The sequence below is a fragment of the Lygodium microphyllum genome, chromosome 2, assembly GCF_053477565.2.
Source record: "Lygodium microphyllum isolate KBCC chromosome 2, Lygodium_microphyllum_v1.1.10, whole genome shotgun sequence".
NCBI classification, from domain to species: Eukaryota; Viridiplantae; Streptophyta; class Polypodiopsida; order Schizaeales; family Lygodiaceae; genus Lygodium; species Lygodium microphyllum.
The window spans coordinates 153,569,418-153,585,331 of record NC_141136.1 but is presented as its reverse complement, the minus strand read 5'-3'; the positions used below and the strand labels follow the sequence as shown (position 1 = coordinate 153,585,331).

General features: G+C 38.6%; 1 protein-coding gene across 1 annotated transcript in view; it reads right to left on the bottom strand.

The window, feature by feature from the left end:
* LOC148040486 (ribosome-binding factor A family protein) overlaps positions 1-5,387 on the bottom strand; it is a 49,336-nt gene extending 43,949 nt beyond the window's left edge. Inside the window, exons 1-3 of the mRNA XM_087699708.1 lie at positions 4,811-5,387; positions 4,550-4,723; positions 4,315-4,468 (exon numbers count right to left, since the gene is read on the bottom strand). Of these exons, the coding sequence (XP_087555834.1) occupies positions 4,328-4,468; positions 4,550-4,723; positions 4,811-5,125 (630 nt within the window). The 5' untranslated portion in view covers positions 5,126-5,387 and the 3' untranslated portion in view covers positions 4,315-4,327. The remainder of the gene's footprint in view (positions 1-4,314; positions 4,469-4,549; positions 4,724-4,810) is intronic.
* Between the last annotated feature and the right edge of the window lie 10,527 nt (positions 5,388-15,914).

The following is a 15,914-nucleotide window of genomic DNA, read 5'->3' as shown; positions in this document are numbered from 1 at the left end:
AAAAAGGACGGCTCTTGGTGAACGTGTAATGACTACAGAGCCTTAAATAAGAACACAATCAAGAATAGGTTTCCAATTCCGAGGATAGATGACATTTTTGATTGATTACAAGGAGCATGAATGTTTAGCAGGATAGATTTGAAAAGTGAGTACCATCAGATTAGAATCAAGCTAGAGGATATCCATAAGAATGCTTTTAGAACGACATTTGGTCTCTATGAATTTTTAGTCATGCCATGCTCCTGCTACATTTAATACAATGATGGATAGAATTTTCCACCCTTATCAAAGTTTCGTTGGCATATTCTTTGATGATATGATTATCTTTTCAAAGAATGAAGAGGAGCATAGAAAATACTTAGTTACAATTCTTTAATGAGCTTAAGCGTAACAGATTGCTCATTAGTGGCAAGAAGAGTGAATTCTTTTTGGAAGAGATTCACTTCCTTGGTCACATAGTTTCTAAAGATGGTGTGAAGATGGATCCCGCAAAGATAGAAATAATAGTCTCTTGGCCAGACTTGAAAACCGTTCATGATGTCCGCAGTTTCCTTGGCCTATGCTCTTACTACAGAAGATTTGTAACACACTTTACAGAGATTACTTCTCCTTTACATGCGCTTGAAAAGAAGGATGTCAAATGGCAATGGACTAACAAAGAGAAATCAGCATTTAAGATGTTTGAAGGGGAAAATGACTACAGATCCAGTACTTATTTTGCCAAATCTGTCTAAGCCATTCGTAGTGCCGTGTGATGCATGTAGAAACAGCGTTGGTGCTGTATTAATGCAGAATGGCCGAGTTGTGGCATACAAAGTAGAGTACTTTTTGTCATTGAAAGGACTTACCAAATTTATGAGAAAGAGTTATTGGCTGTGATCCATGCACTTTCTAGTTGAAAGCACTATTTGCTTAGTGTTGATTTTGTAGTGCAAACGGATCATCAAACACTTAGATACTTTCTCACATATGCTAAATTGTCAGAGAAACACATACGTAGGGCAAATTTTCTATCTATATTTCATTTTTAGATAGTGCATATGGAAGGCAAGAAGAATGTAGTTGCAGATGCTTTATCTCGCAAAGCACAGGTGTTAATTGTTTCAATTTCTTATCACCATGAATTGGATGATATGAAGAGCAGTATGCTCATAACGAAGATTTCTCTAAAATCTATGAACAGTTGATCAATGGTATCATGATCATTATGTGTTCAAAGAAAGCTTTATCATGATGCATGGAAGACTATGCATTACAAAACAGCTAAGGCCAAAAGTTTTATTAAAAAGCCATGCTCCACCGTATGCAAGACATCATGGTATTGATGCTACAGTCAAAGCGGCAAAGATTTTCTTCTATTGGCCAACCTTGAGATCTAATGTTGATGTATATGTCACATCTTGTCTTATATGCCAAAAGGTCAAATTTGATAGACAGAAGACACCAAGGTTATTGCAACCACTGCCTATTCCAGAAAGACCATGGGAAAATATTGCCATGGACTTCATTTTTTATCTTCCAAGAACTTCTTCGGGGAATGATGGAATCTGGACTATCATTTGCAGATTCAACAAACAAGTACATTTCATTTCTGTAAGGAAAAAGATTAAGTCAGAACACATGGTAAAGATATTTATGCATAATATCTTCCAATACCATGGAATGCCACAGTCAATTGTGGTTGATAGAGACCCAAGAATAACTAGCTTGTTTTGGAAAACATTCTTTGAAAACATGGACACTACGTTGAAATTTTCATCTTCTTTCTATCCACAAACTAATGGACAGTTTGAAGAAGCAAATTCGACTGTTTTAGATCTACTGAAGTGTTATGTTTCAGATCATAAGACTTCTTGAGAACACTACTTGCCATTGGTTGAGTATGCATACAATAATACAGTGCACTCATCTACTGACAAATCACCTTTTGAGAGTGTGGAAGGTAAAAAGAAATTGCCTCCCATTTTGCAGACAAAAGATAACATTGTTGAAGCAGATCATTATGTAAAAGATTGGAAAGAAGCGTATAAAAAGGTCAAGTATGACTTAGAAAAGTCACAAGCTAAACAGAAAAGAGCTGATGATAGTCATCGTCGAGAACACTTGTTCAAAAAGGATGACTGCGTCTTATTGCATTTTGAAAAGGCACGTTTGAGAAAACAAAAGGACAAGGAACGTTTGTTTCCAAAGCTTAGTATGCGTTACTATGATCCTTTTCAAGTCTCACAGAAGATCAATGACATGGCATATAGGCTAAAATAGCCAGAGAATTGAAAAATTCATAATGCATTCCATGTGAGCCTATTAAGGCCTTTTATTGGTGAAGTGCCAGAACATATGGTTCAAGAAAAACAACCTAAAGTAGAAAAATTAGATGAGATTTTAGTTCCTGAGCAAATCTTGGCACATAAGAATAGGAAAGTAAAAGGTAAAGTTATAAGAAGATTTTTGGTGAAGTTCAAGAACTATTCACTAATGAATGCCAAATGAATGGAAGAGGCTAAATTGGCAGATTCGCCTTAGTTATTTCAACTTTACCGAGAAGCTTTCTTGCTAGAACCAGTGACTTAGAATGCTTTTTAAAGCAATGTATATTTTCTATTGTATAGTTGAATACTGCATCTCATTGAATAATGCACAATGTATGGTTTATACTTAGCATTAACATGTGTATCATTGAATAAAATCTCAGTGCTTTAAAGTTGTATTTGTTACACTTCAGTTGAATGATTATACATATTGTGACACTAATAGTTCAGAGATACGTGCTATCGCCTTGTGTTGCATCTGGAAACATGTATATTAGAAAGACTCCTAGTAATTATAGTTGAATATAGGATGTGATCCTTCATCTATGTGAGACTTGAACTTGCAATGGCACAAATGATAGTGGGAAAACTCCTATCATCGCCCTGTGTCATCTGTTAGCAAGTAATACAGGCAATGGCACTGATAACATGAAGAATCTTGTTATCGTCCTGTATCATTTGTTAGCATGTGTAGCATGCAATCAAGGCCACTTACTTCTTTCAAGAGAGGGGTATGTCACCAGGTGGTAATACTTTTTGTAGTTGCTTTTCTTATTTACTTATATAAATATTTTATTTTTCTTTTCTTTAGTTGCTATTGCTTTTTATCCCCAGAGTTCTCTTGGATTAAGCCGAGATCTTTGTATGGCCAAAAGAGGCAACCATTGGGACAAATTGGACTAATGGTTTGTCTGAGCCTTAGGACCAGTTCCATATCGAATAGACACTGAAGAATAGAATGCTAGTGGTTTGGGACTGTGTGCTTAGCCACTGGAGATGGCGCAAGACAATGAGCCTAGCCAAGACAAAAGATGCACATGTGAGAATACTCACAGAATAAAAGTCATCGTAACTGAGCCACGTTACACTTTTTGATGTGGTTGCAATGATAAAAGTTGCTCAAAACAACTTAAGTTGTAGGGATCACCATCCCTAAAATTTAGAAAGTCACTATTTTTGGACCCCAGAATCTGTTCGCGTCATTAACTTCGTTTTTGCACGAGGATTAATTCTCTAGTCATGCCGAGATCAAATTTTGCACCGATCATGGTGAATTTTACACCAAAAGGTTTAAACAGGAAAATTATTACATGTATACCATGTGGCACAAATTTCCAAAAGAGAAAGAGAGAGCATTTTAAAAAAAACGTAATAGGCATGAGAGGCAAATCTGAGAGTGAAGTTTTGAGGAGTTGAGCATAGATTGTTCCAAGTTCATCAGCTATGGAGAGTACTTATTCGTCTCTGACTCATGTATGGAGGTGGAGCTTGCTCCCTCTAGTCAACTTTCTCTCTATTCTCACAGAAAATGCTCTGCATGATGGGTTGATTCCGTTGAACGTACAATTCTGTGTTTTCTTTGCACTTCTATTGAGGCAAGAGCCTCACTGTCCAGGTTCAGAAGCAGCTGTTGACTTCTCCAATACAGGAACTAAAAATAATAATAACCATGTCGCACACGAACATGGTTTTTCAACTCTGATTTAGTGTTGTTTGTGGGACTGTCTTATTGCTGGAATGATGCCAAGATAAAAGGGATGTTGTTCTTGTCATGTTGTACTGTCCTTATACAGCTAGGATTTACTCAGAAAATATGAAAACCCACTATTCACAGATTATGTATTTTGGAACATTTCATTTTTGTAACTTTCTATCTATTAATTGATAAAGAAATAGCGAGAGAGGCACCGATCTTCGGGGCCAATCTGATGTTAAGCGAGGGAGTGAGGTCTCTGATTGTGTGTGTGTGTGTGTAAAAAGACCAGGTATTAATTGAAGGAATTACCGTTTTATGTGAGTCATAGACCGGTTTCAGCTGGCTCTTCATCTAAGATATCATCCCAATTGTCATCATCTTCGGCATTCTCTGATTGTGACCTGCTTCCTTCAGCCTCTCTCTCCTCTCGTTCTTTCCGCAATCGATCCAAAACTGCTAAGACCTGGCAGATTCTCCAAAATTCTTAAGTCAATAACTTTGAAGACCGGTTAACATAGAAAGTGAAGATGAGGGAACATCATACCCGGCTGCCTCTTTCCCACGAATCATCCATTATAAACCGGACCTCAGGTGTCAAGCGCAGCTGCATCCGTTTGCCCAGGCCAGCCCTAACGTACTTGGTTTTGGCCTTGAGACCTTCCATAACCATTTCTTTACCCCGCTCGTCACTGTAAACAGAAACGTACACCTTGGCCACCTGGCTCCAAATTACTCAAAAATAAGCAATAAACATATATTTGCAAGATGCTAGCAAGTGAAACGGTTGACGCTAAGCATAAAAGACCTGTAAATCGGTGGATAGCTCGACATCAACAATGGTAGCGAGAGAAGACAAATACATGTCCGCGCCTAGGGACGTTTCGGGGAGCATTGCATGCTGAAGCACCTTATCTTTGATGAACATGTCGCCGAGCTCCCGTTTGATTTGCTGAGCAACCATTTTCACGCGTCGAGGGTGCGCCATACACACGATCCTGCCGCTTCTACCAGAAACAGGAATGAAAGAAGAGAAGGAAGGGCGGATGAGAGAAGGCCGAAAGTGCGGAAAGCAGCAACCGCGAAGGGCCGAGCAGGAGGAAGCAGTCGACACGACAGCCATATCCTTCCCTCGTCCTTGTAGAGGAACCTGAAGAGACCCAGCCGTTCTTTTCACGAGGCAGCGTAGATTGAGAATATATATCACGTTCACAGACCTATGCTCGAGAGCGTTACTACACCTCTGTATGCTCAGAGACCATTATCTCAACTCCCACATGGCACAGCCTCCATGTATCGAAGCCTATAAGGCCATTAAAAGATCCGCCGGGGTGTTTCCTAAGCTAATCCTTTGCACCAGCCCTCACATTGAAGGTTGCAACACTCTTGAAAGGGGTTTTTGATCCTTTTCTCTAGAAGGCTAATAACGAAGCGCGCACAGAATACTAGGCCGCTTCGCGACAGTGATAGCACGGCAACTTCGCTCAACAATCCATTTTTCATCTTTCTCTTTCCTCTTTTTATTTTCTCTCTCTCTCTCCCCCCAAAAATTTCCCTATGACTAATTTTCTCTCTCTCTTTGCTTTCTATTTTATTTTTTTTCATCTCCTGGTTCTCTCTCTCTCCCGGCTTTTCTTCTCTCCCTCTCCTTTTATTCTCCCCCCTCTCTCCCCTCTTTTCCTTCTCTCTCTCTCTCTCTCTCTCTTTTCTTTTTTCATTTTTTTCTTCTTCTCTCTCTCTCTCCTCTCTTTTCTTTCTCTATTTTTTAAATTTTATCTTTTCTCTCCCTATATTTCTCTCTACTTGTTCTCTCTCTCTTCTTCTTCTTCTTCCACTTTCTTCCCTCCCTCAGTCTCTCTTAAAATATGTAATTTTTATCTTTTCCTTATATATAATTCTTTTTTATGCTTATATTCTCTCTCTTCTCTCTCTCTCTCTCTCTCTCTCTCTCTCTCTCTCTCTCTCTCTCTCTCTCTCTCTCTTTCTGTCCCATTTTCTTCTTCTGCCTTTTCTCCTAATTTTCCTTTTTTTCTTCTCTCCTTCTCTCTCCCTTCCTCTCTCTCAAAAAAAATATTTAAAATTTAAAAAGATTTTTCTCTTTTCTCTTTTTCTCCATCTCTCTTCCCCTTTTCCTTATTCTTCTTCTTCTCTCTCTCTCTCCCCCTCTCCTCTCATTTCCTTTTCTCTCCTACTTTTTCTTTTTTTTTCTCTCTTTAAATTTTTTTCTTTTCTCTTTCTTTTAAATTTTATATTTCCTTTCTCTATAATTCTCTCTGTGTTTAAATTATCTCTCTTCTTCTTCTTCTTCTTTTCTCTCTCTGTCTTTGCCTCCCTCTCTCCTCTTTTTTCCTTTTTTCTTTTCCTCTCTCTCTCTCTTAAATTTTATATTTCCTCTCTCTATAATTCTCTTTCTATTCCCTCCCTCTCCTCTTCTTTTTTTTTCTCTTTGTGTGTGTGTGTGTGTCTCTCTCTCTCTCTCTCTCTCTCTCTCTCTCTCTCTCTCTCTCTCTCTCTCTCCTTATTTTAATTTTAAAAAAAGTTTTTTTCTTTTAAATTTTGTCTTTCCTTTCTCTACAATTCTTTTTCTTCTTCTTATTTTCTCTCTCTCATTTTCTCCTCTCTGTCCCTCTCCCTCTCTCTCTCTCTCTCTCTCTCTCTCTCTCTCTCTCTCTCCTCTCTTTTCCTTTTTTCTTTTTTTGTCTTGCTCTTTCTCTCTCTTAACCCCTCTCTCTCTCTCTCTCCCTCCCTCTCATCTTCTTTCTTTTTTGCTCTTTATATATATATATATATATATATATATGTATATCCTTATTTTAATTAAACTAAAAGTTTACATTAAAAAGTTTAAAGAGAGAGAGAGAGAGAACCTAGGCTCTACGCATGAGAGAGAGGGAGGAGGGGGAGAAGAAAAATGTTTAATTAAAAAAAGACTATTATATTTCCTCTTTCTCCCCCTTCTCTCTCCATCTTCTTTTTTTTATCCTTCTTCTTCTTCTCTCTTTCTCTCTTATTCTATCTCTTTCTCACATTGTGTGAAAAACTATGTTCGAAAAATTTTAAATTAAAAAAACTTTTAAATTTTTTAATTAAACAATTAATTAAAAAGTTTAATCTAAGAGAGAGAGAGAGAGAGAGAGAGAGAAAACCTAGGCTCTACACATGAGAGAGAGGGGAGGGAATTTAATTAAAAAGGGAATGGAGTTTTAATTTTAAAAAAGGAGGTAAGGAGGAGAGGCTTTAATGAAAAAAGGGAAGGAGAAGAGAAAATGAGATATTGCATGTGAGAAAGAGAGGAGGGGAGGGAGTTTTGATTAAAGAAATGAGGTTTAAAAAAGGAAGTAGGTTCGGGAAGCCCTCTAGAAGTTCGAAGATTTCCGAACCTATAGCTAAAATAATATAGTAGTAAGATGTGATATTCAAAAAATAAACGTTTTTCATGAGAATGACCTTCAACCATTGAAGTGTGAAACTTTTAGGAACTTCCAAAAGAAAGTTAAAAAATAGAATCAACCTTCACATAAAAATGTTTAAAAAAATTCACTATTCAAATGAAGGGTGCATTTCGATGAAACCCTTCAAATTAATGATAGATATCTTTTCATTGACAATAGATATCTTTTAATGTGTAAAAAATTAATGATAGTTAATGAGTCATGACAATGATTGTATGTACAACAATAACTCACCTCTTAAAATTCTGAATCCTGACTCCTAACACCCACTTTTCAAAAATCTTTTCCCAAATCTTCTTTCCATTTTTCAAATTATTTTCTTGTTTTCTTCTCTCTCTCTCTCTCTCTCTCTCTCTCTCTCTCTCTCTCTCTCTCTCTCTCTCTCTCTCTCTCTCTCTCTCTCTCTCTCTCTCTCTCTCTCTCAAAGCTTGGCGTATCATCGTTGGTCGATTCGTTGGCATGCAAGCTTGGAGACGTAGGAGAGGCGAGCGAGGTCTTCATCTACATCACAGGCTGCACTGTGCAGTGTTCCGCCATTGAGCACCCGGCCTTGGAGGCTCATACTCACTATTGCTCACCCAGGGGCCATTCTAAGGCCTTGTTCAGTTGCGTTGCAAGAGGCTACATCATCCATCATTGAGCACCTCTCTCCCTCCTTCTCAAATCGCTCAAGTTGCTAACGTTGAGCCTTGAGGCTCACAGGCAGCACTTGCCACACCTAATCAACTTTAGTCTTTGTGTATAGCCTTGGCGCCCACCTCTCTCGTGTGTCTACACTATGCAGACTGCCATCACATGTCTTGTGTGCCTACGAATTGCTACCATAGCCTGTATGTTCAAATGCACCAAAGACCACAAGGTCGATCCTACCTGCCCCGATCATACACATCTGCATCAACGCACAAGAGGACTTGTACCTCGTCGCCAAGTTGTCTATTTCCCACTCAAGCATGTCTTAACTTAGCTTATTTCACCTTAATCTATTCCATATTCAAGCATGTCTAGAATCAACTTATTTCAATCTCAAGCTTTATGTCATATGACTTGCAATTTCTGACTCTAATCAAGTTAAACAAATCAGGCTGGCTTTGCAATTAAATTTTTTGTTTCACTAAGTCTCTGATCATTTGAGTTGTGTTTAGATGCATAGACTAACCAGTTTCCTGTCACTAATTCAAGTGTCAGGTGTTTGATGTGATTATGGAGTGGTTGTGCTAAATTTTTTTATCATTTGAATGTGTGTTTAGATGTGTAGATTAACCAATTTCATGTCACTTTTTAGGTTTTTGGTGTGATTATTGGGCGTTTGTGCTAATTTTTGTGTGATCATCTAAGTTCAATCTAAATCGTTGTAACTACTCAATGGCATACAACGACTCAATGCATAAAAGTACCTCCTGCTCAATGTCTAATAAGCATTCAAGAATGCTACCACTGGCACAAAAGTCGTATGTACGAGCTCAAGAGCTCAATCTAAGGCAAGACACAGTGCCAATGACATAAGTCCAAGACAATACATCAATAGTACATCCCGAACATGTAGGCGGTAGAGCATCCGTATGTAGCATCTGTAAGCATGTAAGACATCAAATACATCCCAATCCAAACTCTGACAAGACAAGTAACATCCAAGGCTACTTCAGATAATCCAAAATGCATCCAAGGTGGAGCTTCAATGAGCACTCAAGCTCAACGTATGCATAGGTTAATCAACTGTGACATGAGCATCAAGCTGTAGGCAATGGGTATGCATAAACCCAAGAAGAATCAGTGTCAAAGCATATACCAATTCTTGAAGGCCTGATTTTGTGAGATCATGTAAGCAGTTTGTTAGCTTTAGAGTGTTGATCTTTCCAAAGTTTCATTTTTGCTTTCTAATTGTATCATGTTCTTTGGGTTGGTGAATGCCAGATTTTTTAAGATCATGTCACCAACAACTGGCTTCATGTTTTTCAGTTGTTAGATGTTGGAGTTATCTTGCTCATAAAACCCAGTCTAAAGAGGACGTTGACAACTAGGCTACCAAGTTCCAACACAAGTCACATGTGAGTTATTGTTGTGCTCTCTATTCTACAACTTCATCCACACTATTAAATTTATCAAAATGTAAAGAAGGGAGTGGATGCGTATACATATCGAGTGTTGCATTTGTTTAAGTTATTTATTTACATGTTTTTTGATTGTATGCATGTTGGTTTTAAAGTCTTGTTAATATGTTATCTTAGGATGGGAAGGCCTAAAAAGGATAAGCATCAAAGATTGCTTGAGCAGATCGGGATTACTTTTCCAAATGCACAATGTGTAGAGAATAAAAGTGTAGATGGTATTCTCAATGGGAAAAAGAGAGTATATGTTCGTAGCTATGTATCCTCGTAGAAGCTTCTCTATCCTTGGTCGTATTCAATCTTGGATCAAGAGGGAAAAGAGAGAGTAAAGTGCTCAATTTGCACTTCATTGAACATGCCAAATCCTTTTGGAGGAAAAGGTAGCACCACCATTCAAAAGCAAGTATTGGCTATCCATAATGCCTCTGAGTTGCATAAGTTAGGAGTTCAACACAAAAGCTTTATGGCTAGTGAAAATGTAAAGCATATTGAAAAGCATGTTGAACTTATGGTAGACAATGAGAAGTGTCAAATTATTAGTGTTATACAAATCATGTATAGGGTTGCCATAAAGGACATGTCTTTAGAAGCATTTGAAGATGAATGTAAATTTCTTATGTATATGAAAACTCCTAGCATGCCTCTTTCTTGTGAGTATTCAACTTATACCAATCCATCTTCAAGAAAAGATTTTCTCTCAGCCATGTATATAGTATATCAAGAAAAACTTAAGGAGGAGATTGGGCATAGTCCGTTTTTTTTCTATTATTGTAAATGAAAGCAAGGATAGAAGGTTTGATAAGCATCTCATCCTTTATATCACATACTTAAAGGATGGTGGTGTAGGCTAATGTAAAACCTCCTTTGTGAAACTCATTGGTGTTGATGATGGAAAGGCTCAATCCATGTATGAAGGCATTATAAAAGTGCTGCATCAATTAGATCTTCCACTTTCTAAGATGGTTGCTATGGGCTCGGATGGTGCTGCATCTACGGTTGGAAGAAGATCTGGATTATTTACAAAGCTTTGCAAGGATGTACCACATTTGCTTGGGGTACATTTAATTACCCATAAGAAAGCACTTGTAGTCAAAGATACTTGTGAATGCTTTATAGAGATTAGCTATGCGGATAGCTTTGCTAACAAAGTCCGATAATGGATAGGAAACTCATCTCTTCGAAGAGTTGAAGCGAGCAAGCTCATGCTTGCCTTTTTACCAAGAAATTATAAGATAATGAGAATTCATGGTGTGAGATGGTTGTCGCGTGGAAATTTCATGAAAATATATATATTTGTTTAGTAACTAGCTTTAGATCATATTAATTCTAATTTTATTATTGTTTCCTTATTTGATTTGGTTGTTTTGTTATCACAAGTTGGTGAAAGTGCTGCCTATGTTATTGGAATGTTGGAAGACAAAGTATCCAACAATGTATAAAAAAGCAACAAATCTTTAGTTGTTATTTATTATTCATTTCATGGCGGATGTACTTAAAGAAACTAATGTATTAAGCCAAAAAATTCAAGAAAATGACAACGATATTATAATGATTGGAAGAGAGTCAGATGTGCTTATCAATCTCTTGAAGGGTTGGTATTTGATTGATACATTTGCAACTGGATCCAAGTACTTAACTAGCTTCACTAAGACAACAAACAATGGAATGTTCTTTGTGAAGGACAAAGAAGGTGTTATACATCTACATGTGTTGCAATTCACTTTATTAGTGGGTAAAGCACAATAGATCACTTTTGATGAATGTACATGGTTAGCAAAGGCCTTTATTTAGAGGTTGATAATCAACTTTGATGAAAGGTTTTAAGATCGTCATTTGTTTAATGCAGCAAAGTTATTTTCTCCTAAAAACTATCCCAAGGATCCACAAATTTGAGGCAATCAATTCGACAACATCTCTCTCAGCTTTGCAAGAAATTTGGTAAAGGAGAGAGGCCTTTGATTCAATCTGAGCAATGTGAAGGTGAGTTGCAAAGATTTGTTCTATATCTCTTTGAATCCTATCCCTCAAAGGGACTTCTCGAAGCTTGGAGACAATGTGGTGGGGAAGTAGAATGGTGGATGTAGATGTTTTCGGCTTTGTACAAATTATGGCAGATTGTGGTAGTCCTACCTACAAGTTCAGTTGCTTGTGAAAGAGGGTTTTCAAAATAGAATCATGTTATAAGTGATGAGAGATCATGTTTATCTCTCACCACTTTAGATATGCTCATGTTCATGTCTCTTTCTTCTCCAGAAAACATAGAAGAAGTAGATTGGGATTTGATTTTTGAGGTATGGAAAAATATGAAAGTGAGACACACTCAAGCTTTAGGGACATCATAAGAAGTAACAATTATGAATTTTCGTTATCATACTATGTCATGACCATTGTAGCAGTAAGAATTTTTTGTAATCACTTTAACATTTTGTTGGCAGCTTGCCTAAATTTATATGATATGCAATGTACATGCCCTCTTATGAGTACCACAACAATAGGAAATTTTTGTAATGATCTTTAACATTTTTTTGGCACCTTGCCTAAATTTATGTGATATGTGTTCTCTCTTGTTCATGTATTTAAGTCTATTTGTAAGTGCTTTAAAAAGATTTTGATATAAATAGTAGCTGTTTTTTTGTAAGTTAAGATAGCTTTGTCCTTGTAAGTACTTTAAAGAGATTTGGATATAATTAGTAGTTGTTTTCTGTATAAGTTAATCTACCTTTGTCATCCATGTTATATGTAATGCTTAGCTTTCTTTAATACATAGTTAAACGTTTAAGTTCATAATGTATAATGCTTTTAGGTAACATTAGTTTTTAATTGTAGGACACTTAAGTAGTTTAAAATAATTTTAACTTCAATATAATCCTTAATTTTAAAGTGCATATGCCATGTTTAATTGCATGCATGATTTGTATCCAAATCTAGTTTGCTTTATACATAGATTGGTTATTTTCTTTGACTTTTTAAAAACATGTTATAAAAAATATGACTTTCTACTTTACTTACATATTAAAATGTTGCTAAGTAGTGGTTATTAACATGCTTTAATTCCTCTAAAGAGAGTGGTTGATGGCGAGGCAACCAATCTAACTTCTCTATTTCATATTAAGCAAAGGTGGGGGGAGGGACATGTGTTAGTGTCCAAGCCTCCTACAAAACTAATTTCCGACACCCACATGTTGTTTCCAGGCTTCATCTCTATTACACACACCCATTTTGTCCTCAGGCATCGAGATAGTGAGAGAGGCTTCATAAAACAAGTATAAAAATAAGTGTAGTGGGAAGACAAAGACTCACAGCCATCTCAACCTTTTTGTAACGTATCCACCTGTCCACTTGTAGGACACGTCTTAGCAGCCCATCGGGAAGAGAGTCCAAAAGCGCCGCCCGGCACTCCCAAGGAATGTCACGGGGTTTGTGATCTAGGTCTTCCCAATTCTGCCACGAAGCGGAAGCATTCCAGCCATTCCCACTTAGGACCGACTTGAATCAGGGTTTCCCTAATGGTCAAGTTCCTAGAAGGTAACTAGCATCGAGCCCTAGACAAACTACTTTACGTAGAAGCATCAGGGTCGAAGCGGATTTGTGCAGCACTTGGTTCAAGGAGAATGGGAAACGAGAGGGATGCGAAGCTCAACCTCTCTGCCCGTAAGGCACAGTCCCATTTCGTTCCCCTAAAACAGTATAAATCGGGACTCTATCTTTCTAGATTCTAGGGCATCGTTACCTTGCTGTCAAATCCTTTGAGAAAAGTTCCCGGCCAACCGGGACCACCCTTCTGTAGGACGGACCCAGGGTCACATCCACTGCATTTTCCTCGGGTTGCTTTAGTTATTAAATTATTACCTACCACATTTAGTTTGACAAGCAAAAACAGCTTCCTTAATTAACCAATTAATCACTGGTTCCTTCACGTAACTTAGGCACCGACATAAAAAAACAATGTCAAACAAGTTCCTTCTCAACATTTTATCTTTATTTATCAGTATTTGGAATACATCATATAATCTGCCCAAAGGCTATTCTAGCAATCCTCAGGGATCGCTATTCCAAGTTCTGCCCGTTGACTAGTATGCGGGCCTCAAGATCCCATGCCTCTTGTGCAGGATTCGGAGACAAGGGATTTACGGCCAGAGCCCCCCCTGGCACCCAAGCGTCCTCTTGCTCCAAGTAGCACCCATGGGGAGACCTCTCGCGGTGGGTTCGGTCCACGTACCCGACGCAGCTAACAATCCCCTTGGATAGGGTCAGGCAGACAGTCGGGGGTAATTGATACTGCGTCTCCCTCCACGCTTTCAACCTGAAGCATTAGTTATGTTTCCGGTATTAGTTCCTTGAGTAGAGAAATACAAACAGTGCTCCTAGTGTACAATCACGAGCATTCCAGTGGTCGTTTGTACGGCCAACTGCTAAGGTGTGAATCCTTCTCTTCGAATACATCCACCATTTGATCCGGGATCAATCACTACTTGGCAAGATCCCAAGGGTTTCGTAAGCTAAGTTGGTTGTTTACCCTTTATCCTTGGGTCAGGGTTTATACCCTATTGACCCAAATTGTAAATACCTTAGGTTTCCTTATATGAAGGTCAATAAATTTTGGGCAACCTCGTCGCCCTAACTTAGTTGGTCAACTACTTTCTTGGCAAATTCGTAACTCCCTTAACTTGGCAAATCAGCCCCAAGTAAGGGTGATGTAGCGGGATGACTACTCATCCTCTAGAAAATTAGACTTGTACTTAGAACTCACCAACCTTGTTCTAAGGAGTGGCAATACTATTTTGTGATTTAGGCACAAAATCATGTGACGTTGCAACTTGTTACACGAGATAGGTGTCGCACCTAACTTGTGGGATTATTTCTCCCATCACACGGTATTCCTTGGTCAAGATGTAGGGTTTGGGAGTCCTCTTGACCCAATCCAACCCCTAACCCTACTAGGTCAATAATGCTTTAGGGTTCCTAATTTCCTTACAGAAGTCTAGCATTTGGTCATCCAATCACTAGGGTGAGAATCCTAGATCATTCTTGTACGACCGATCTAACAACCCTAACATTTTCGGGAATGTGGGTAGGATCTTTGGGATCGAAAATATTAGGTTGGCATCCTAAGTGTGATACTAGGCAGAATTTTAACGTAACTTAATCCTACCTAACACTTTGAGGTGATCGTCATATGCAATCTAATCGTATCTTTATGAATTTAATGTGAGCTACTCAACTATAAACGGATTACTTAGTTGATCCAAGCAACCCACAATTTAAGATGATATTTTCTTTTAAAGATGCAAATACATTCTTCTAAAGTAAGTAACTGCAAGATAGGTGAGATGCATCATTCCATGCAAATATGCGATTTAAAGACCATAGACCTTTTCCTTCATTTATGTAGTGAATTTCATCGTAGCAACTCCCCCTTGGTTTACTCACGTGTTTCGAAGTCTCTCAGTCTGAGATCTCCTCTTCCGCGCAGGACACAGGCCTTGCACGGTTTTTTTAAAAATTGGGGAAGGCACGGGAGAACAAGGCTTATAGAGGCTTTAATAGAAGCTTCCAAGCTTTTGTCTCATAGGAAAATGACGTGGAGAGAGAAAATGATTGGAAAGATAATGAGGATGATGATGAAGGAGATGAAGAGGATGATGACGATGCTATTGATAATGATGATGATGGTGATGGTGATGACGACGACAGCATAGCCTGGTGGCGGCAGCCTGCGGGAGGAGACGGATGGTGGTGGCAGGTCCTCAGGCGGCAGCAGCACAGCACACGATCAGTCCTTCCTCCCTCCTCCAAGCTTGAGAGGGGGGTCATATAGTTTGAAGGAGGGGGGGGGGGAAAGCCACACATGTGGCAAGTTGCATGCCTCCTCCCCCCCATGCTCTCCTACTCCACACTCAAGCTCCTCTCACACTCCCTCTCGCCCGCCATGCAACGACTGAAGGGGGGGGGGGGGGAGTTTATCTATAAAAAAAATTTGCCAAAAATTTATCCATTATCCCTTTTCCCCCTTGAAGGGGTGTTCCCACGTGGGCTACGGGTTTTTAGCCACGGTCTCTTATGCATAACGCGGGCTGGAGTTCATTGATGCACGCGGAGGGAGCACTTAGTCACCAACATTTATCGTTGCGGGAGATTACTTTGGGTTGCTTTTTGCACGAGGTGTGCAGCATCTAGGGTCAATTAATATTTCATTACGAAAATATTACACTTTTGGTGAACTTTTAAAAGGAGTCTTTTGAGGCTTCAGCCCAATTTATCAATAAATCACAAAAGAAGAACAGGTAATGCATGATATCAAGGAAGAACTAAGCTAGATCTAAAGCTAGGAACATCCCATTCATGTACGATATCA